General features: G+C 37.9%; 1 protein-coding gene across 1 annotated transcript in view; it reads right to left on the bottom strand.

Annotated features, from left to right (window-relative positions):
- Positions 1 to 24,508, bottom strand: part of LOC137258925 (hydrocephalus-inducing protein homolog) — a 74,574-nt gene extending 50,066 nt beyond the window's left edge. The window contains exons 1-22 of the mRNA XM_067796620.1: positions 24,431 to 24,508; positions 22,220 to 22,367; positions 18,488 to 18,613; positions 17,469 to 17,588; positions 16,281 to 16,415; positions 15,675 to 15,874; positions 14,947 to 15,071; positions 14,114 to 14,315; positions 13,262 to 13,388; positions 11,625 to 12,124; positions 10,369 to 10,761; positions 8,949 to 9,141; positions 8,036 to 8,152; positions 6,793 to 6,945; positions 5,691 to 5,794; positions 4,969 to 5,103; positions 4,535 to 4,679; positions 3,951 to 4,063; positions 3,019 to 3,169; positions 1,801 to 1,938; positions 1,060 to 1,188; positions 369 to 695 (exon numbers count right to left, since the gene is read on the bottom strand). Of these exons, the coding sequence (XP_067652721.1) occupies positions 369 to 695; positions 1,060 to 1,188; positions 1,801 to 1,938; positions 3,019 to 3,169; positions 3,951 to 4,063; positions 4,535 to 4,679; positions 4,969 to 5,103; positions 5,691 to 5,794; positions 6,793 to 6,945; positions 8,036 to 8,152; positions 8,949 to 9,141; positions 10,369 to 10,761; positions 11,625 to 12,124; positions 13,262 to 13,388; positions 14,114 to 14,315; positions 14,947 to 15,071; positions 15,675 to 15,874; positions 16,281 to 16,415; positions 17,469 to 17,588; positions 18,488 to 18,613; positions 22,220 to 22,363 (3,777 nt within the window). The 5' untranslated portion in view covers positions 22,364 to 22,367; positions 24,431 to 24,508. The remainder of the gene's footprint in view (positions 1 to 368; positions 696 to 1,059; positions 1,189 to 1,800; positions 1,939 to 3,018; positions 3,170 to 3,950; positions 4,064 to 4,534; positions 4,680 to 4,968; positions 5,104 to 5,690; positions 5,795 to 6,792; positions 6,946 to 8,035; positions 8,153 to 8,948; positions 9,142 to 10,368; positions 10,762 to 11,624; positions 12,125 to 13,261; positions 13,389 to 14,113; positions 14,316 to 14,946; positions 15,072 to 15,674; positions 15,875 to 16,280; positions 16,416 to 17,468; positions 17,589 to 18,487; positions 18,614 to 22,219; positions 22,368 to 24,430) is intronic.
- Positions 24,509 to 24,598: the final 90 nt, after the last annotated feature.

Raw genomic sequence — 24,598 nt, 5'->3', positions numbered from 1 at the left:
AATTAAAAGTACATAGTTGGGACTTTTAAAATCAACTTCCTACTTAGTACTGTTACTAACCAATAAAAACAGCAAAGTTTTAACATTGTAAGATATAAAAAGCACAATAATTATTGACAATGACTTTCGTTTGAATAACAATGTCTTTATGAATTTACACATTCCTCATGAACAGCAATGATAAAGTCTTCTGAGTTTGGATTAATTTCACCCAGCTGTAATCCATTTTGGAGCCAGTTATGTCTCATAAGGCCTTATGAATGTTTCAAGGGACTAACAAGACAACTAACAGTTTATCTACCATCTATCCTACAAACAATGGATCATGCACAAAGCACACAAACTGACAAGGCTGAAAATCAACTCACCTCCTGTTGTCCCTCCTCATCTGACCTGGCCCCTTCATCAATCACCACCTGAACTCTCTCCTCTTCCTCCACCTCTTCCTCAGCAACATCCATCATGTTCTCCTCCATAATGATGTCGTTCGTAGGTTTGGGTGGACGGTTGATGACAGCGCATGGCTCATTGCCAATAAGGAATGACCATCGGTACTTCACCTCCATCGGACTGTTGTTGGTGATGTTCACGTAGCGCGTCACCTCTGTGTCATTGAGGATGCAACCAAAGTCAACAACTGACTTCTCAAACTCCAGATTTGGGAAGTACACTTCTCCACGCAGGGCAATGTAATCCTGAAATGTGTTGTTCAGTGTGATCGTTTACAATATCATTTACAAATACAAAATCCTTTCCTTTCAGGAACAGACTGGGTCTGTATGCGGTGGTTATCAGATTTAACAAGTTGCATCGCAATATCAATACCGTCTTCAAGAAGATCACAATATCAATGTCATCTTTAAGAAGATAACAAAACCTTTATGTGTTTAAATTTCAACAACTCAAGTCTCCACTGCCTCTTTTCATCATCAACAACATCAGTAGTGTGTAGGATTTGCTATGCACGTAGGTACATTTCTATTACATCCACCTTCAATATACTTTTAACATTATCAAATAACAGTTTTAATGCCTGAAAACATTCCCTGGTTTACTTACAACATGTGGGTGTTCCTTGTATGTGACATGTAGAACTTCGTCTATTGTGCGAATGTGAAGGTCATCTTTGTAGGCTGGATCAAACCGAATCTTCAAGTTGTATGATTCACCAACTCTAAGGTGTACCTCCTGAAAAACATCATTGTTAGAGGGGAAGATTACCAGTAGGTCCTGAAAGCATTAGCATGCTGCAAAATTCATATGATAACTATTAGTATTTGTACATATTAATGAGTACAGAGTATCAACAGATCTCCTTGAATCATTTACATATTCATCATTGGGTTTTATTTTTTAAGGACAAGCAATGAAGTCCAGACAGGAGATATACTTTGAAAATATACTGTCACAGGATGAAGGGGATGGAGACAGATATGTCAGTTCTTGAAGAATTAAGTCATGGTGACCAGTTGGATCAAACTATTTATCCTAACAGAAAGGAGATCTAATAATAATTAGGAGATAAAAATACTGTGTTGGAAAATCAGAGGTATATAAAGAATATTAAATAGAGGTAAATTCAATTTAAAACTGAATGTGAAACATGATTATATACCTCTAAATGACTTTGATCAACCAATCACAAACCAGTATTTATTGAAGTTATGGTAGAATCAAGAATGTAACTAAGAAAGAACACTCGTATCTTCAGCTGAGCAGCACTGTTTACATCTGACTGTCTCAGATCACTGACAATTCCCACAGAGAACAGCTAACACTGATATTGTTATGATTACTTACCATCTCGGAGACCTCGACACCATCTTCTTGGACCAGTCTGAAGGGATACTCCAGCTTGAGCTCAGTGGTCAGTGGCAGACTGGACACATTATTCATGGCCAGTTGCTTGGTCTCCAAGTTCATGTCCTCACCAGCCTGCTGCAAGGTGAGTTTGAACCCAGTGAATCACACAAGCACCATTGACATTTGAGGTGAAAATTCAGATACATGCATTTCAACAATAGGATTATTTGACAAGAATTACATGAAGAGTAGTGTTTGTTTGTATCATTTTTAATGCTGCACTCTGCAAATACCCATCTATATGATGGGATTCTGTAAATAAAAAGTCTAGAGAATCAACAGACTGACATCATTAGTCAGCCTCCTCATCCAAATCTTCACAGGAAAAAACATGCCAAGGTTGCTGGCGACTAGTTTCAAACAAGATCATCGAGGTTCAGGGTAATGAAATGCTTTCATTGAAAGAGCATGTTGAGTAACAAGTACATGATTTGCAATCGTATATCAAGAGGCCTGTAATTACTTGAAGCAAACAGTTGTTGAGACATGAACAGTGATTCATCAATTAGGAGATTAACATCATGTGTTGGCCAATTTCCGTGTGTTATTGAGTATTTGAAGCACGGGAATGCATTTGGAACCGACGGCGTCAGCCGGAGGTTTCAAATGAAATATTCCCGTGCTTCAAATACTCAATAACACCCGGAAATTGGCCAACACATGATGTTTATCGACATTGTAAACACAAAAGTAAACCAAAGGGGTTTTAGTGTCTGCACTCGTTCACATCGAATACGGACACAGCAGTGAAGTGTCATCAGCTGGCCGTTTCAGCTGGTTCTCATGGTAGCATCTGGAGGTGCTCATTTGTGACGTCATTCTAACTTTACGTCACAATATGATTTGAATGACGTCACCACTGTTGATGACACAACAAAACAATTGTTTACGTGTCAATACGCGGTGAATAGTCTTTCAGTTTCCGGGAATCTAATACCATTTAATCATGTTTTTCAACCAATCAGATTACAGAACACAGTAACTTTTGGTTTACAATGTTGAATGTAATACAAGCACAAAAACAGATTTTCCTCTTATGTGTTAACCATGGCATATTGAAACAGCAGTGCATTGATGTCTTCTGAGTAGTGAATTTACTGTGAAATAGTGAAAGTCAGATCAACTATGTGGTGCCAAGTATGTGGAATCACTTACCTTGTCCACCCTGAAGAACATGCTCTTTGTGGAGAAGTCTAGAAGTGGGCTGATGAAATCTGAAGACACATCAACTCTCATCACCAGCTCCTTCCCTCCCTGTCGCCCAATGATGGCATGGCACAACAGGCGTTCACTCACAAACTGGGGCCTAGAGGGATTGAAAACAATTTCAAAATCTTTCATGTTCTTGCAAGAATTTCATGACAAAAAATCTTCTCTAAAGAATGAACAACATTGTTTCAAAAGGTAAATTGCTCTACTCATCCTAAAAAGTCCTGTATCTCAACCTATTATTCTTCCACCATATTGTTCAGTTTCATATTTTTAGGCATTACATATAGCACCTTGAAATCTAACAGTTTGTGTATTTGTATGTTTGTATGTAGGCATTACATATAGCACCTTGAAATCTAACAGTTTGTGCATTTGTATGTTTGTATGTAGGCATTACATATAGCACCTTGAAATCTAACAGTTTGTGTATTTGTATGTTTGTATGTAGGCATTACATATAGCACCTTGAAATCTAACAGTTTGTGTATTTGTATGTTTGTATGTAGGCATTACATATAGCACCTTGAAATCTAACAGTTTGTGTATTTGTATGTTTGTATGTAGGCATTACATATAGCACCTTGAAATCTAACAGTTTGTGCATTTGTATGTTTGTATGTAGGCATTACATATAGCACCTTGAAATCTAACAGTTTGTGTATTTGTATGTTTGTATGTAGGCATTACATATAGCACCTTGAAATCTAACAGTTTGTGTATTTGTATGTTTGTATGTATGCATTACATATAGCACCTTGAAATCTAACAGTTTGTGTATTTGTATGTTTGGTTTTTTTTTTTAATTCCATGTCTATATTCCATAACAAGAACTGAAGAAGACAGGTGAAACTGCCAGATTATCTAAATCCACTAACTTGTCTACAAATCCCTCCAGATGCATCTCGACTGTGTCCCCAGCTGGCAGATCCATCCTGTTGGGGCTGAGCTTGAAGATGGGCATAGCTGGCTCTGCTGGGGGTGGCTTGTTCTGCCAAATTAAACATGGAAGAATAAACAATAACCACCATCATCATTGACCACCAGATGTTTCCAGGGTGAGGCCACAATACATTTCACTGTCAACATACATGATCCATTTTCAGTTCAAATGCTGTTATGGCAACTAGCAGCCCAAACTTTCTGAACTGAACCAATACTCAAACCACTGAGCAACTGTTTCTCTAACAAACTTGATGCAAAAATAAATTTGAACTGATTTGTCATCATTTCTCGTCGAATTTTGTTTCAACATATACTGGACAAAACTAGTTAGGTGTATTTTGAAATTTTGAAATTATGAATAATGATGTATTTATTGACACACTGATAAAATATCAGCCATGAAAATACCAATATCCCTAACTCATTTTGTCCAGTGTATGAAGGATTTTTAGCTGTGACCACTGCAGAGAATGAAATAGTGGCGATGAACATAAGCAGTCTATCATCAATGGCCTACCCTGTTCTTCATATCAAGAGGGTTGTAGGCAGCTAGTTCTTTCTTGGCCTTAGCAATCGGTCCGAATCCCTCTGTGCTCCATACAAGCTGCTGATGGCGGCGACCGCGATTGGTCAACCTGAAAGTCTTGTTCAATGGCCGATTGCTAAGGAATAAAGAAGAAATAAAAAACATGACAAAATTCAAACATGACTATTCCTTTTGAACATAAGATATCATATTTGAGGATGAATTATAGAAGCGTTACTGTCATCTTACTGTCATTTATTCACAGATGTTAAACAATCCATAATTCTTGATGCACATTACTGTTTGTGGATAAATGTCTGCACTAGACAATTCTACAAAAGTCCACATCATGGAGGATAGGATCACATGCAATCAACAAAGCGACAAAGTCTGACAGTATTCACAATTTGGTGACGCCTACATACCTGAAGTTTGGTCCGAGGTTGAGGACAGTTGTGAGTGGCGGGTCAGATATGATAGTGGTACCCTGACCATAGGCTGTCAGTGGAATGAGTCGAGTCTGACTCTCAAGGAAGTTGATCTGTAACTTATCTTGGAATCTGAGAAAAGAATAAACATATTTTATGCAAATTTGTCCACTGAGTTATTCTATATGCATTTCTTAAAGTGTTTAAAGAGTCGTGGTGACCTTGAAAATAAGGTCAAGGTCACCCAAATCAACTGGTGTCTGCGTAACCCCCCCAATGCAGGGTGTCACCAAATTTGAAGACATTGGGTACAACAGTTCATGAGATATTGCGTTAACAAGAAAGGGGATGGACAGATGGACGGACAGACTCTGTTGAATACATATTTCCTGTTCTGTGTTATGGTGGGGACAAAAAAATAACAGAACCTATATATATCGTTAAAAAAAATGTAGGGGATATTGGATTTACAAGATTGATAAAATGCAAATGATGAAGTCTGAGAGGAAACAAATGATGAGGAGAAATTTAGGGAAAATGTGACAGTTTATTCCATTCATTTGGAAATGTTTCATCTGTATGGATATATCACTATGCATTCGCATTGACTAGTAACATGCTTGCCACATGAAATATTCCCAACTTCTTTTTAATTGCAAAATCACAAAACACAGTGCATCAGCATTCAAAATTTCTCTTTTTCTTTCATAATTCCTCACCTGACACAGTCATCTAGATTTGCTGTTACTGTCAGCTGCATTATTTCCTCAGGAGCTATCTCACCCTCTGATGGCTCCACTCGGAACACAGTGTTTGGCCGCATCTAATGAACCAAACAAGACAGTTTAGAATCAGGTACTCGTAACTGACACAACTGTAGTGAGTGAGTGAGTGAGTGAGTGAGTGAGTGAGTGAGTGAGTGAGTGAGTGAGTGAGTGAGTGAGGTTAGTTTTAAGCCACACTCAGCAATATCCCAGCTATATGGCGGAGGTCTGTAAATAATCAAGTCTGGACCAGATAATCCAGTGATCAACAAGATGAGCATCGATCTGCGCAATTGGGAACCGATGACATGTGTCAACCAAGTCTGCAAGCCTGATCACCCGATTCCATTAGTCGCCTCTTACGACAAGCACAGACGCCTTTTATGACAAGCATGAGTTGCTGAAGGCCTATTCTACTCCCATAACTGTATTGTTTGGAAGATCACTATGCATGTGAATGAGTGAGTTTAGTTTTGTGCCACACTCAACAAGAGTCCAGTTGTGTAGTGGTCTGTAAATAATCAGATCTGGACCAGACAATCCAGGGAACAACAGTATCAACGTTGATCTACGCATTTAGGATACAATGACATGTGCCAACCAACTCAGCGAACCTGATCCTGTTAGTTGCCTCTTATAACAAGCATGGTTTGCTGAAGACCAGTTCTAACCTGGATCTTCATGGATGGCATTCACAATGGGGAAAAATGTAATTTTCTGAATAAAATTTATATTTTATACTTATCCTGACTCATGACGAAAGCAATTAAGCATGAGTCAGGATAAGGAAAAATTGTATGTAGTATAGAGAGGTGTTAATTTATTTGTTCTTAAAGTCTATATATTACTGGAGGCATATACTAACACAGACAATTACTGCGCTAGTGAAACCAAAAAGAATGACAATGAAAGACCACTTGTAATAATTATGGAAACATTTGAGATTCAAATCCACAAACAGCAGACCCTGGCAGCTAAAAGGGAAGCAACTCAACCATGCTGCAACAATGTGGCAAGATATCTAGCCATAGGAAGAAACATAATGAGTGCAACTTACCATGTGAGCTGTGAACTTGGCTGGGATGAGAGACTCATTAGCCAGAGTTATAACATTGGGTACATCAGTGAGTACTGGGATAACATTCCAGTCCAGCTCTAGAGGTGTGGTGTGAACCACTGGCCCCTCCCCAATACATGTCACATGGACAGGCTGAAAGTACATAAAAACGTAGTAAACCTACTACACAAATACTCAGATACATTTTAACATTACTTCATGGACCTGACCAGTACTTCAGTTGTTGTGAGTTTTGGCTTTAGTAATATTCCTGTAAAAATCTAGGTGGAGGAACACTACAAACTGGGCTTCACAGATGTGAAGAATTGATGATTACACATTGACTTTTAAAAACTTGTTAGGTGCTCCATATTGTTATATTTGGGAATACACTTTTTCTGAATTGTACATATTCTATAACTTTTGGGGCTGAGTCTTGTTTATGGTTTCGAAGAATCAATCATTTGCCTTGTCGCAACAAGTGAACACTTTCACCATGAGTTTATCTCACCCAATAAACCCCTCAACTATTAAACTATGCTGAACACTGCAATCTTATACAAACAGGAATTTCAAGGAGCTTAATTTGATTTTTTATTTTAAAAAATTGCTACAAGACATTCTAAAACAAAAAAAAAAAAACCCAAGAGCGCAAAGTCAATATACAGCAAGTTTTGGGAGATCTGCTCCAGACAAGATAATATCCTCAAAGTCACAACCTAAGTCATGATTCCATGGAAACCACAAAATATAAACTTCATATCTGGACTAAACCCCAAAAGGCACATCCAGGGATCAATGTTTGACATGAGAACAAAGTTTGGTTAAGCTATCACAAATAGTTAATTAGATATGCTTCAGACAAAGTATGTTGATGCACAGAAGGACATATGGATGGCCATATAGACGGAACCCATTTCTATATCTATATATAGAAGTTGCTGGGGGAAAAAAAGAAGGAAATTCAGACAGCAGTAACAGACAGCAAATACGTATGATCCACTAATAAATATCTGTCAGTGTGAAGATCAAAAGGTCAGTTATACCACTGTCACAAAACACAAATCCCAAGTTTGTTCTGCCATCAGTGACCATGGAGTATAATTACAGTCTGTGCCAAACACTTTTGAGACCAAATTCACCATTTTTAGTACAATTTAGTGTTATTATTCATATATACCATTTGTAGCTGAGCTAGACCAAACAGGAGTTTACTAGACTAGAAACTAAAGGCTGTTATTACCAAGGGAGGTTCCTGGCTGCCAAAGATGCGGATGTAGACAGGGATGTCCTGTTCCTCTAAGGTCTGCACCTCCACCAGCAGCGGTATCTCCATCACACTGTGAGGGGGGATGATGCCCTGTGATAGAGGAACTTGTGTACAACACACTACACAATGAAAACAACATAGTAATTTGTGTCATCGACGCTCCAGTTTGTGACAGACACTGTTGAGTTAACTAGCTGACTTTTCTTTTGGTATCAATTGTTATAGAGAGTTATGTCTTACCAAACACACTGTCTACACCATTTCTATCTGAAACAAACTGGGCTTCGGACAATCATGGTAAGTTGTAGGTTGACATTGCATGTAAATACTACATTGTGGAGTTGAACATTTCCAACATAATTTACTCTCTTTTGGTACAAAATATTTGAACCCAAGTGAGTAAGTTTAGTTTTACGCCACACTCAGCAATATCATAGCTATTTGGCTAAGTAGAAAATAATCGAGTCTGGGCCAGACGATCCAGTGACCCACAGCATTAGCATCAGTCTGTGCAACTAGGATGTGATGACATGAGTCAACCAAGCCAGTGACCCTGACCATCCGATTCCATTAGTCACAAGCATGGGCAACTGAAGATCAATTCTAACCTGGAACTTCACAGGTCCTTTTGTGTATATATATATAACTGTATATGTCTGCAATTCATTTGTCACTTAAACGCAACCAACATCACTAATATATCCTAGAAGGTTTTGTTATCATTATCCTGTTTAAAATAATACCTCCAAACCAATCAATAAACATGAACTTACAAAAATATAATGTGCGGTTTCTCTGCACTTATTGCAGTTGATGGCTCTGACCTAAAAATATTCAATGGAACATCTATTGATAACAGGCAAAAAACCTAAACCGGTGACAATACCTTTGTCTGGGGACTCTGGTACAGTATGGGAGCTCCCTCTAGTGGTATGATGTTTTTCTGGGGTACCAGTTCGTACTTGGCTTGAAGATCCATGTCATTGTGCAGTTTGATGCGATGTTCATAGGGGTGGCGGAGGAAACATCGGCCATAGTCCAGGATGGGAGTCAGAACTGTTATTGACGGCACCACACATCTGGTCAACAAAAATGTCATTACAAAACATGCAGGTGCTTAATCATGTTTCCAGACATAATGCTTTGTCATCAGAGAAATATTTTGCATTAAACAACTGAAAGCTATGGTCAACATGCCTCAATGTAATTAACAGCAAATATGGAGTCACTTTGAGCTATTGTACATCATTTGCAAACAGAGGTGCAATTCATAATTGCTCTTGTCTCAAAAAGTATTTCCATTAGCAATGATATCAACAAATAATTCTAGCACTAGAGCTGGGACGGGTAACCCAGATACCCTGGATGGATGGGTAATGAGTTAGACCCGGGTACCCCTCTCAATAACCGAGCCCACTATGATCATGTGACTAACAGATTGAACAATGTAATATGTCATTCTTTCATGATTTAAACTAAAGGTGGTAACGTCTTTGGAAATTTTGAGGTATTTACACTCACCTCAACTGAATATAATACATTGTTAAGATACTGACAAACTCAATATTTCAGCCCCTGAGCTGAAGAACATATTGTCATTTTTCACAAATTTATTGTCAGGAAAATGTAACGGGTATCCGGGATGGGTAGGGTATTTTGGGGGTGGGGTGCCTGGGTAGAATATTTGGACCCATCCCAGCCTTACTTAGCAAATGACCATCTTTAGTGTGGTATTTGACTCTTAGATTGTTATGTAAGGTGTACTCTATTCTGAAGGGAACTGAAGTCAAGTCACTGAACCTGCGCACCCAGTCCATTACCTTAACTACAACCTGCGTAATTTGCTGGTGGACTTTCTGACCCTGGAATTCTCACAATGCTATTAGGGTTGCAACAATCTGACGCCTTAGTTTAAATTTTCAATAACAATTATCACTATTTCAATTCGATATTTGATTATCTATTCAAATTATTTCCACACAGCCAGAACATAATTTTTACTCCAGCTCAAACAGTTTTGAGTACTGGAATAAGGCGAAAGATGACTGGCTGACACCAGGCTAATTATGCAACAAGAATTGTTGCTACCAGACATCACCCAGTTGATGATGATGGACTTCACGCTTAAAGTTAAAATGCCAAGTCACAGGTTAATCAAAATCTGGTGTTTTCATTGGTATGAAGAATTGAAACTAACATGATCGAATCAAGGATTGGATATCGAAAATTGAATCGAAGTCTGGGTGAATCATTGCAGATCTACATGTTACAAGTGTTAGTTACTTGAATGCATCCAATGTACTCACTTTGCCTGTATTGGTAGAGTCAGGATCTCCTCTCCAACACTGTCCACATCCACCACCAACGATGCATCATATTTCTTGACTGTGTTGGATACAAAGTTCACAGTTATTTTGATCTCACTCTGAGGTGGAATTGTCTCTGTTGATGGAACAATCTCAAACTCTCTTGGGGAGTTTACTCCTGTTGGTCCAAGTTCACTACGACTAGTGTCCAGGTCACTGGTACTACATATGCTATCGGTTGTACCATCCCCTGGCACACGGAGGTGAAAGGTCATAGGAACAAGAGAAGTGTTCATCAGAGTACAATACTGGGTGTTCAGGAATCCGTATGACACTGTTCCAAACTTCAGCTTTGGCACATTGAACTGAAATGTAGGACCAATCACAGATCCGCTGAAAAAGAAAAGATCATCAACAATGACATCAAAGCCGTCTCCAAAAGCATGTTGACTGATCCAATCATCAGGGTAGTACAAGTCACTTTCACTAAATCATCACATTAAATAAAACTATATGAACACAAGTATGGTGATTTTTACATTTCATATGTAGGAATTTGTGACTGGTTATTGTCACGAATGTGTGCCACAGGTCTCTGATCTAGACAATTGTGTAATATTGGAAAGGTTTGAAAACAAATCTGTACAACCACCAAATACTAGCACATGTTGCTTACAACAAATATAGGGTGTACAATCAGAAAACCTGTCATTAGCATCTCCAGCAACAACCATATCCCCAAAGAACTTTAAGGAGACCAGACATTGCTCAATGTAGAATTCAGATAAGTGGATTCCATCTAAACTGACATTCCCTTTAAACCAACATATTTATTTGGTACCAAATTTGTCCCTTCATAATATCATACAAGAAACTCCTTCAAATCCAACATCCTTCTATTCTGATTTCTGACACTCAAATTTGGTCCCCAAACATGTTTCTAGTGCATATTGACTCTTTCTAAACCGAAAATGTAATTTCAAAAGAGACTGCATCAGCCAAAACCTAGTGTGTATTTATCAATCAACACACTTGTACAAGAGGAGGCTTGAGAAGACTGTAACTGTAAGTACTCACCAAATACTATACTGTCAATCAAACAGATCATTATTTATTCAATGGATTAATAGAAGGTGAAAGAACATATTCAGAGCTTGTTATGAATTTCTAAAAACTCCTTCTAAACCAACATCCCTCTAAACGACATTTTCATGTCGGTTTAAAGGAAGCCCACTGCATTCAGTAACGTGACTTACATGAATGTGATCTGAAGCTGTTCTGGAGAGCCGTCAACCTGGAACTGGAATTCCTCCTGGAAGTCTCCCAGGTAGGGGCTGCTGAATTTGATCTGAATAGCCTGATGCCCTCCTGGCATGACAATCCCCTCCGAGGGGTTAAACTGGAAACATGGTCCAAACAATGTTGACTTGGGCATCACACTGAATATAGCATCAATATCTCCTTTGTTGGCAAGGACTACCTCATATGTGTGAGTGGAACCGATAAATATGTTTCCCAAGTTCAATGTTTCAAACGAAAATTCCACTTTGGGTCCGATGCCTTCCCCACGGATACGCAATGGCAGCCTGCTCTCTCTGCCAGTGACGTTACAGAATGCAGTATGTGTGTATGCTTTAGCTTCTCGTGGCTTGAAGATGACGTTGACATTGAATGAGGAGTTCGGCCAAATGTCCCCTTCCACAGGTTCAAGTTTGATGACGTCATCATTGAACAATAACTTGTCATCTGATACCATCTGTAATCAAAGTCATTGCCAGTGGACTGAACCAGTGACTAACTCATCATTAAATGCACAATCGTATCTAATCTAACAATACCTCACCATCACTACGTCATTAACAGATATATACAGTGGTAAAATAGAGAGCAAAGTAGTTCAGTTCTATCTGTAAGTGAAGCATATAAAATGTTGGTCAGAAGACAATATGTACTTGTAATTTGGATTTCCTGCAAACAATTACAAATCTTATTAAAATATCACCAGACTGAAAACAGTTACTAAAGCACTACAAACTTTGCTCTAAAACACAACGGTGATACAAATACCTAAACATTTCTTTATTATTTTTAGTCAGCATCATATTTGACATCCACGATAATCTCAAGGGTATACTTTCTGATAAATCTCCACTAGTACCCTAGATGCATCTATAGCGCAGCCCAATAATTGTATTACCTCCCCTTGCTGGCTCCATGTTCTCACAGTGTGCTAATCAGATAAGCCGTTATAACCAAGCTTGCTAGAGTCAACAAAGATGGCGTCAGCAGCCCAAAAGGTTTGCTTGCTCTGTGAGTCAGAGGTAGGGAAAAATCATATAGGTCTGGAACCCTAAAAAATACATGCAAGAAATCCTTCCACAACAATTGTGTTGACAGGTTTAATCAGTTAAACAAAAGAAGTTATGAGTGAGATCGGTCCTTAGTTCTGTAAGCTCAACTGTCCAGTGTAGACACCTGACTGAATAAACAGCCAGTAAAGGCAGGTAATACAATTATTGAATCGAGCTGTAGATGCATCTTGGGTACTAGTGGAGATTTATAGGAACATATACCCTGGACATCATTGAGGATGCACATTTGTGGGTGCATTTTCTTCTGCAGTGTGGAAGAGTCTCAATTCCTGCACAAATTATCCACATCAGACAAAAATACCATCATAAACTGTAAAATCTAATAAATGGACTTAAAATCAAATCAAGAAATATAATATCAACATAATGAAAAAGCATGTAGCAAATATATACAATGTTTTATGCTTCAAGAAATGATGTTTTAAGTGCAGTGTGTTGAATAAATGACAGGTTTCTTGCAGTAAAGGAAATGTATGCAATTCTTTCTGGTCTCTGTTACCCAAAAGGAAGTGACCACTCACCCTCTTCCTGTTCTGGAAGGTCCTCCCCAGGATAGACAGCTTGTCCCGGAGGGTGGGGTCAGTCACACATTCCTCAAGGAAACGGTCAGTGTCCATCCTTTCCTCTCTGTCAAGGTCAATCTGACGCCTGCATCACACAAACAAGTATTTTGTTACAAACTTTGCTGGGAATGAAAAAAGCAAGTAAAGACACATTTAACAGGCTAAGAAAATCTGTGCAAATTGTTTATGGCCATACACATGTGTACAGACGATAACAGAAACTCACTATTATTCAGTGACATAACATTTAAGGGAGGGATAAGGGATATACTTAACCAGATATTTTTGTATAAAATACAAACTACCCGAATGGTATATATGTTCCTATTGTGTTTTTATAGGTTTTCAAAGTATAAAAACATAATCTGAGGTACCTTTTCTGAATGATGTCATATTTCATTGATGTAAGAAAACAGATTTAAACATTGTTCTTTGATAATAATTACCTCAATTTCAGGGCAACAGTGTGTGAGCAAATGAGAATAGTGTTACACCACACTCAGCAATATTCCAGATATTCATTGATTTTCTTACAAAAATCATCATCATCCCCCTAACATATATTATGAACGGTCCAAAAATGAATAACATTCTTCCACACTTTGTTTGAATGGAATTGGTGCCATCTCAGTTATTGATGATTCTCTTCTCTTAACAAATTGTTTTGGGGAACAGCTGGCATGAAGAGCAGCCAGTTGCTGATGAAGCATGAAGCAAAAATTACTCACTTATTCAACGATGTACAGATCCACAAATCAGTAAGAACAAAATGTATACATCTAAGAGAAGCAGTAACGAGGATGAACTTACATCAGTTTGTGTTGATCCTCTTCATCTTGCGTGGCAAACTCTGACCAGTGGAAGTGTGCTATGACGTCAGATCGGTTGTGGATTGTCACAGTTCTCTCATTAGCCATTGAGATAAATGTGTTTTCAATTCTGATAGAGTTCTTGTCAAGTCTGACATTGGAGTCCTGGGCAGCCCCATATAAGGATATAAACACATCCTCTCCTGCAAATAGTAAAAAAGAACAAATAGTGGAAATTTGACATAAAACATCACACAAACAAACATTGTTCTTAAACAGGTAATATTTTTTTTTCTAAAATTTAGCTTGTAATGTTAATCATTCTAGATTTTTGTAGAAGACTGGGTATGTAACTTGGTAATATTTCACATACTTCTTACCACCATGGGCTGTATGCATTGGTTCATACTAGTGTAATGTGCCCCTGCCACTTGGAACATGTACTTGTCTATATGTATACAGTGTGCACAATAGTGTCCAAATTTTGTGAGCCAGTCAGCTAAACCTGGTCTGGAGACATGATGCCAGAAGAGAGAGTCAGACCACCAAAATGTCTGAGAGTCCTTGTTTCCCCAAACTTTCATTTGTTTTGTTACAAAAACAAATTAGCTTTAAGTTTTATGCAGCCTTTATCTTCCTGCATCACTGTAGAAACCCAAGAAAGGTGAAATATTACTACAAGTCACCAACTTGAAATCTATTAGATGACAATCTTTATTCATCTCACAACAGGTCAATACCGACACGTCATTTGAGGATCTACATTGAAACATAACTGATTCATCCAGAACCAATGGAATTCCAGGATTGTCAATAGAGGATAACATTGTGTACCTGTGTCATAGTGCAGGACCAGGTCTGCCTTGTGGTCACCTCCTTCTTGGGGTTGAAAGTCAACGGTCACCTGCATACTCTCATTCACAGGCAGGACGCCAATGTCAGGATTTACTGAGAAGGGTCTGAAAAGAAGGATTCAGCTGGTAATCATTGTGAGTGAGTGCGCAAGTGTGTGAGTACGTGAGTGTGTGAGTGTGTGAGTGCACTCGCAAGCGAGCAAATGTAGTTTCATGCTGCACTCAGCAATATTCAACCTATATGGTGGCAGTCTGAACCAGACAATCCAGTGATCAACACCATGTGTATTAGTCAATGTAAGTGGGATGTAATGACACATGTCAATCAGGCCAGACAACTTATGAGTATGGGCACATACCAAGTCTCCTGGTTTCATTTGAACATGTATAACAGAGCTGGGGATTATAATTCCACTGGGACACTTTGAATGTATATTTTCAGTTGAAACAAAGACCAAAGTGAGTTGAATTACATCCACTGGTTCGGTCAGGTGCATATACTAAACAAATTGGATCAGGACAAGAAGTCAGATATATATGCATACACTTGTGGACATGCACCAGCGCTCATTCAGGCATGCATATCACTACACATGTGCATTAATCTCAAACCCTTTATCACATAATGACAAAAATTAAATCAATTTCCACATGTTTTACGAAACCAAACAAAAATTTAGGGACTCCAAAATCCCACTGTGTACTTACTTGTCCACAGTGAGGGTGAATTTAGCATCCTTATTTCCAATGTTTCTGATGAGGAGTGTCCTTGAGTTTGGGTACTTGATTGGACAGATTGGGAAGTTGATCTCATCAGGAAAATCCAGGATACCTCGAGCCCCGATCGCCTTCACAGGCACAATAAACTTCTCTCTTTCTGTGATACACACCAGCTCATGAGTGTAGTCCTGTAAAATATGTTCAAACATGAAAATGAAATGTAAAACCATTAAAACCTGTTTGCATCAAAAATGTCAAAATGTTTTTATCATTCAGTCTCTTTAAACAAGAGACCCATAAAGATCCAGGTTAGAATTGGTCTTCAGCGACCCATGCTTGTTGTAAAAGGCGATTTATGGGATCAGGTGATTAGGCATGATGACTTGGTTGACCCACATGTCATCGTGTCCCAGTTGCATAGATTGATGCTCATGCTGTTGATCGCAGGATTGTCTGATCCAGACATAAATATTTAATGCAACCATATACATGTAGTTGGAATATTGCTGAGTGCTATGTTAACCAACAATCAACAAAGTTTGAAAAAAGAACATGCCTGAAAAATAATGAGCAAAGATTTTGTAAAGGATATACCTTCTTCTCATCTGGCATGAACTGTATTTTGAAGGTAGTAGGAAGGCCTGGCCCAACCTTGTGACCCACATCATGGGGGCTGATGATTTTGAAGTAAGGAGAATTGGCCTGTGTTACCTTTACAAGGCGGGGTACCTGTATTGAGCAAGAAAACACTACAAGGTCACATTTCCTACACAACCAATACAGAGACAAACATACTAGTGTCTGCTGGCAGACTTAGAAACAATTAAGACTGTATTCATCATATGCATTTTACTACATATACTGAACAACAAAAGAAATGCAAAGTTTGGAAACATGAAATGTCATCATATTTATGTCTTCCATTTAAGAACTTGCCAGAGTCCCAGTTTTTTTTAGCTGTTCATTTTTTTTATCAAGTAAAATCCAGCATCCAGCATCAATGTTCAGAAAGTCATCTGGACTATCTCATACGCTGGTATCTTTCTCCTAATTCTGCAGTAAAATTCCTATTCATAGTACAAAACACAATCAAATCTAATTTGATTGTGTGGGGTAGTATAGTGGTTAAACCGTTTGCCCATCACACCAATGACATGGGCTTGCTTCCCCACATGGATATGTGTGAAGCAAATTTCTAATGTACTCCTGCTGTGATGGTGTTGGAATATTGCCAAAAGTGGAGTAAAACTAAACTCACTCGCTCACTCAAATCTAATTACAGTTGACAGATTGGTACCTTTAAACCATGTCTCATGATACTGTTGAGAAAACAAATAATTATTTCAAAACTTATTCAAATCAGGAGAAACCAGACTCCTGAATTTAACACATTGACTGCCACCACAAGCATATTAATAGTATCAATGTATGGTCGAATTTGCAACTACGAGTTATCTTGTAGCTACATCAGTGGTATGTTTTAAGTTTCATGTGTTGGCAAAACAAGCTCAAGATTCAGTCATCTCCTGACGGTAACAAAGAATGACAAATGTTTGTTTCTTGTGCCTATTTTGCCAACAAGTGAAACTTGTTTTAAAATACCACTGATGCAGTGAGGGTAACTTGTAAAGGCAAATTCAAATAGAGTTGATGCTACCAGTATACTCGTGAGAGACAGTCAGCATGTTAAGGCATCACTTCTTGTCATATCTTCATTTTTAAAAAGATTTATCTCTGAGGATCATGCACCAAAACAAATATTCTGCTGACTGGGATGCTGACCTTATCATTGTTTCTGAGTACAAATGGGATCTCATATGTGTCATAGGGTTCAAAGTTCTGGAAGTAGATCTCCGATGGAAATGGTTGGAACATCGGCTCATCAATGTTCACCTGTGAAAACTGAAAATACAGAAAATTGTAATCAGCATACATACATAACACGTGAGTAATACAAAAAGACCTTACACTGACTTCATTTATCCATAGTTCATGCATATCAGCCATAGGTCATTGAAGGCTATAGTATCATTATGCCTTCTGACTAACAATGACATATTCTTGTCATTAATGTTTGGAGAATAACCTTGGAACAACTGATTATCTGTCCACAATGTATTCATCCATTATTAATTTAACCTATCTCATTGTTATTACCTATCAATGTTTATTAATATTAATAACATAACAGATTGGTTGTGAAAGGGAAATAAATAACATATGACCCTTGTATCCTTTTTGAACATTGCTCAGCTTCTGATCAGTGTTTATTGACACTGAACCTGTGATGATCTGGGTTAGAATTAGATTACAGTAACCCATGCATATTGCAGAGGTGACCAGTGAGATCTGGTGGTCAGCCATGCCGACTGTTGACACATGTCATTGCTTCCCTGCTGCGTAGATTAATGCTCATGCTGTTGATCACTGGATTGCCTTATCCAGACTCGATTACTTACAGACCGCCACCATATAGCTGGAATATTGCAGAGTGTGGCATAAAACTAAATTCACTTACTCCCTTATTGCCATGTCAAGTTCCAAGACTCATGAATAATGGAACAACAGCTACATGCCAGATCAATTATCACGATTCAAAATATTTAATACTGAGATTTACAGAGTATAACACTGATGCTACTTATGATGAATGTTATAGTTTGATGTCACATACTAATTCATACATATGTGCCACTGGTCTTGACATAAGTCTGTCTACATGGATACTGTGCCATACATTTTGGTAACATCTTATCACAGGCCGATATACATGTCCATCATTTTGATGATCCAGCACAGACCTTCTGTAGTGAGGTTTCTCCCATGTCCAGCAGCTCCACCTTGCGGGGGATGCGCATCGTCCGAGTATTGGCCAGCTTCTGATCAGTGTCCATTGACATGTCAAACAGGAACTTGCTTGGGGTCATCTGAAATTTGACAAAATGCCATTTTCAGTTTCTGAGTAATGGATTTGTCCCAGGTTGATTATCAGGTTCAGCAAACTCATGTATTGCAATATTCCAGCACAATAAAATTTTTGCTTATTTGTTTAAATGAAGGCAATATATGTCATGTGTACACTGATATCATGATCTTATTCAGTTCTTCATGTAAGAATACATTCATTTACTTATAATGTGCAGCTGTTACTGATGAAGAAACCATCCATTTGACCTGACATCAATTGAAACCACATAGAGCATCAGGAATGATAATCAGTAGGAACAAGTGACATTTATGTGCATACTACCACTCTTAGCATTAGCATATATGGAACTTCTGTGGCAGAAAATTCCTATGGAAATGAAAATACTAATAGATTTCTAACCCAGAAGACAATGGAGGACAGCTGTACACAGACATATTACATCTGGCAAAGCTCAAGTGAATGTCATAGTGATGACATACAACTGGATTAAAGATGCAGTCTTTATTTGTATAGCTACAAAAACATCATGATATGCATTGCAATAGATAAACAGCAAACTGACCATAGGCAAAACCAACAATCCTTCACCAAGGACTACAGTACATTTGATCAAGACAGTACCAGCAGACAGTGTCTCTTTATGGTATTCTAAACACTGAAAACTTAGCATTACCCATGAAGATGCAGGTTAGAACTAGTTTTCAGCAACCCATACCAAGAGGTGACTAACAGGATCAGCCGATCAGGATCGCTGACTTGGTGATGCATGTCATTGCATTCTTAAACAAATATTTACACACAGCTGGAATATTGCTGTGTTTGGTGTTAGACAAGAAAGCAAAACAATAGTACTTCCCACTACTGGTGATGAAGATCCTAAACACCTACAAGTCTAAATCAACCTACTGTCTAGGCAAAGCATGGTTAACTCACCCGGCAGTTTAGTTCACTGAAATGTCCCAGACTATGAAGCAATGTCCCATTGCTTTTAAAAAGTTCAACCATTGAGGATTCAAGTTATTACTGGTCTTCAGTAATCCTTGCTTCATGCAACAAAAGGAATCAGGCAGTCAGGTTCGCTGACTGATAGCTGACACATTATCCCAATTCCATAGATCAATGCTCATGCTTTTGATCACTGAACTGTCTGGTCCAGACTCAATCATTTACAGACTGCCGCCACAAAGCTGGAATATTGCTGAGTGTGATAAAACTAAATACAGTCACTCACTCAAAAAGTTGATGAATCTCTACAGCAGCATCAAAGCTTGACAAAATATGATCCAAATCCTGCACTGACATTTCTTTGCATTAAGCTATTTATTAACACTATCAATACATCATGGATCAACATTCCACCATTGTCTATGAATATAATAGATGTTTCTGAGTAGTTGTGACCAGTGACAATCTGGTTCCTGCAAGAAGGAAACCAGTGACGAGAAAATTCAGCTAATGTTTGAAATCACACATTTTATGTAAATGTCTCTAGCTACAACATGTGCCATTGACTTGCAGCACGTGTTCTATTGTTATACTGTCAAGCAATGCTAGGGTTTGCATAAGGTATAGGTATTATATAGGTGTCCTTTGATTTCCAGACTACATGCAGCCTAGATTCATCAGCTGACTAAAATGTGCGATGTAGATAGTTTTGAGATCACCTCATATTGTATGACACTTACCAAATTCATCAATGTTACACAACAAATAAATTCCAAATTGTCATAGTTTGTGTTAACTATCATGTTTCAAATCAACCAATTAATTAATTTCAACTCACATAAATAATGTGAAGTTTGTGACTGAAATCACAGATATGATAAATGTGGTCTTTGTAATCCTCTATAAGCAGAAGGTACAAGAATTTACGTCTGTCTGGACACGGATTCATGTATAAACAGTTAAAACTACATTTTAGATCTAATGATGAATAATCATTAACGCATGCAAACAGAATTCAAGCCTGTGTATATAACTACTAGCTGAGGTTGTATCCTTGACTTTCTGTTTCTGTTTGGCTAATATTATGTAATGAGGCCACTAAAAAAACAATCTATGATCTGGCTAATAAAGACTGAAAAAGGAACTGTGGGAGAATATAAATAATTGTATGACCTTCTCACATGGATTATGTTCACTGATATACTGTCGGAATGTGAGAAAACATACCTTTGACTCTTTAACCACAGGCTGGTACTTTTGCCAAAATTACCTGTATCTATGTCCCTACTTGTGGTGTGAAGAATTACAGTTGCAAGAAGTCCTATCAACAGGTTTACAGGAAAATAGTTCAAATGAAAACAGCAAGTTCAGATTTATTCTGGGGGAAGCCATGTTTACCAGAAAACTAAAAGGTGATTATGCTTGTCGTAAGAGGCAACTAATGGGATCGGGTGGTCAGGCTCACTGACATGGTTGACACATGTCATCTTTTCCTAATTGCGCAGATCGATGCTCATGCTGTTGATCACTAGATTGTATGGTCCAGGCTTGATTATTTACAGACTGCCGTCATATAGCTGGAATATTGCTGAGTGCGACGTAAAACTAAACTCACTCACCCCTAAGAAACTAACAAATGACACAGTGTCAGTGCTTTGCATACACTGCTCTCATGTAATTATTTGGTTTACATCTGCAGGGCAATCCCTATTAGGGTGTGTAGATGAGGAATGTGGGAGAGTAGAAAGAAACAGAGAGCAAGACAGGTGGAGAGAAGAAAAGAGAGTTTATCATAAGACCAAGTATAGACAATGATAAAGAAAACAAAAATGGTTGGGTTGTCTTGAAGCTAAAGTGCCATTGCAAACTACCAGTAATCACAGTATCACATAGGATAGGTTAGGTAGATTTGTGTTATTTTCATATGTTCTGTGACGTAGCCTTGTGATTTCTATGCATTAGATAAAGTCAGAATATGTTATATTTCTGACATTTCCAACAGTAATTCAGATTCAGTTATCACCAGACAACTAATGACCCACTCAAATGCTAAGTATTAGTAATAAAGTTACTGAAAGACCGTCTACCAATACTCATTGTACAAATATTGATCTGCTACCTTAACTTCCATGTCCAGCTGAAATAGGCAAACAATCACACATGATATTTATCATGTTTATCAACATTAGTATTCGCAAAAATCAGTACCCTCAATCTTAGATTTTACACAGGAACTTTTATATGCCACATTTGAACATTTAGGGACTGTCCATGTTTTGTTGTGAGTGGGGCAGGGTGAGGGGTGGAAGTTATGCTATGTGCATTTCCGGGGTAAGTTGAAAAAATTGACATGAAATGGTTGTATAAACAACATTACATACATCCCTAACACAAATCTCACCCCTCCACATACTCCTATGATAAATATCCAGTTAATTAATGAGAAACCTAAGTACAAACATTATGACTGCTGAATACAGGATGTGATCAATTACCTACTAACATAAACATAATTTTTACAAATGAATTAACTACCTTAATAAATTAACACATGAATACATGTGTGTGAAATTTGTCACATAAATTGAAACAAATTTTAAAAATACAAGTGTCAGATTAACACAAAGCAGGAAATGAATGAGGGAAAACATAGTATTACCTTATATTGTGGGTCGTCATCTTTGATGAGCTTAGGATTCCGAGGGGCTACAACTTTTGTCTTGTATTCTTGCAATGCTGCTGGTGTAAGTGATTCAAGGGTACCAGTGGTACCAACCACCTCACCAAACGGCCCAAGAGGCATTGTGCTTGAACAAAAAAGAAAGCTGAGATTAATGACTGTGTTGGTCTAGTTCTGCTAAACAGAAGAATTCAGTACAAGATGTTTTCACATGAAAGAGAACTAGACTTCAAATTCATGACTGGCACTAGAAAGCAACAGATAAGAGTACATGACCACAGTTTTAGACCCATTTTAACTTACTAAAATACATCCTTGCTGTTGCATCATCTGTAAATATTTCTACTCATGACTGAGACTAACAGAAATAGCCAGAAATATTTAAATAAATCATCAACAACAGCAAAAATTACAAAAGTTACAGATAAACACTGTGTCTCATGATTTTAATCTACAGACATGTTACAAATGATCCTGATGCCATCTGGCACACTTGCCTCATTCAGTAATCTACAAAATACAAATAAAAGTGGTGTGGAATGAGTGAGTGAGTGAGTGAGTTTAGTTTTACGCCGCACTCAGCAATATTACAGCTATATGGCGGCAGTCTGTAAATAATTGAGTCTGGACCAGACAATCCAGTGATCAACAACATGAGCATCGATCTGCGCAATTGGGAACCGATGACACACGTCAACCAAGTCAGCGAGCCTGACCACCCGATCCCGTTAGTCGCCTCTTACGACAAGCTGAGTCGCCTTTTATGGCAAGCATGGGTTGCTGAAGGCCTATTCTACCCCGGGACCTTCACGGGTCTGGTGTGGAATGAGCTGATGTTGCATAAACTAAAATGATTAGAGACACTGAATTCATGGTGCCCACAAATGACTTGATTTTCCTCAATTCAGTCACAATTTGTGGTCAGGGTTTGTGGGAGAAAATTGTTGAAGGGAACACCATAATGACTGTGGATCATATTAAGAATGAATAAGGTATAAACATGGCTGCTGACACCACAAGGAGGAGTCAAGTAATTCTGTGTGAAACAAACTTAATAATGCCAAAAGCTTCGGTTCCTGTCTCTTAAAATACATAGGAAAGACATATGGCTCTTCTTTGACCAAACAGTACTTGTCTTTCTCTTTGTTTTCATTACAAATTTGAAGCCTAAAGAACAATTCTTTACTGTAAATACTAATGTCTCATGGTAGATGAGACAGTACATGTCGGAACAGCGTGATGTACACCATTCCTATGCATTATAAAGCAAATGAATAAATACATAAATATCTGACTGCATATTAGTTTCCATCCATAATCCATTTAGTCCTTTTGAAATTGTAGTGCTTTCATGAATTCTTGCATGCTATTGAATATGCGCCTGTATGCTATATTTAGCAAATATTGAAAGCTCCCTACCTTGCTGGGCAGTTTGACCTGCTGAATTCTGAAACTATGCCCCCACTCCCCATACAAGTCATTTTGAAAACAGCTGTACAAAACTGTGGTACCCATTTAACCTCTGTCGATCTATCTAAATAGTATTTCAACAGTGAATTAATAGACAGTGTGTTCAAATTTGTTGATGCTTCAAATTAAGTACATTTAGAACAGGAGCTTCATTCTTTCAACGTCACATTCAATAATTTCAAACACTGATACATTAAAACAGAAATGTCTGCTTTTGTTTTTTCCTGGTGAATATTTTTTCACTTTGATTCATTGTTCACTGGTCTTGTGGATTATGTTTCTTATATTTTGATCAAAGAAGAACCATTTTTGTTTTGTTTTTAGGAATATACCATATATATTCACTCCAGAAAATGTTAATTACTTAATCTAAACAGGTGCTTGATACCATCAGAGACCATTTTATCATTATGGTCTCTGATGCCATATAAAGCAACATATTAATATTATGGAACGAGTATGTTTAACTGATTTTATGTCTTAATCCAGTGTTGACAAGAATTTAGCGATAACCAATAACCATTTGCCAATGGCAATAAATGACATTTACATTTCACTGCAGCGTTCTAATGAGCGTAAATCGTGGCAAAAACAAAACAATCGGAAATAAAATAAAAAGTGCGCTTTAGTAAATCTTGATTGCAGATCAAATATAAAACATATAGCCTTAACCATGTGACAATATATTTCACGCATAGAAATTTTGAATGAGTTACTCACTTGTTTCTCGAAAAGCTATATGAAAAAATATGTAGTGACCAAACTCAGAACTTCATGTTTAGAACGCCATCTTGTCGCCGTTTCCAAGGTGCTGCCATTCCGAAGGCCATATGAATGAACGAAAATGATTGGTCGCTTGTGGTACGACAGACCAATCAAGATATGCTT

Source organism: Haliotis asinina, chromosome 12 (genome assembly GCF_037392515.1).
Source record: "Haliotis asinina isolate JCU_RB_2024 chromosome 12, JCU_Hal_asi_v2, whole genome shotgun sequence".
Taxonomy (NCBI): Eukaryota; Metazoa; Mollusca; class Gastropoda; order Lepetellida; family Haliotidae; genus Haliotis; species Haliotis asinina.
This window is presented reverse-complemented; position numbering and strand designations above follow the sequence as displayed.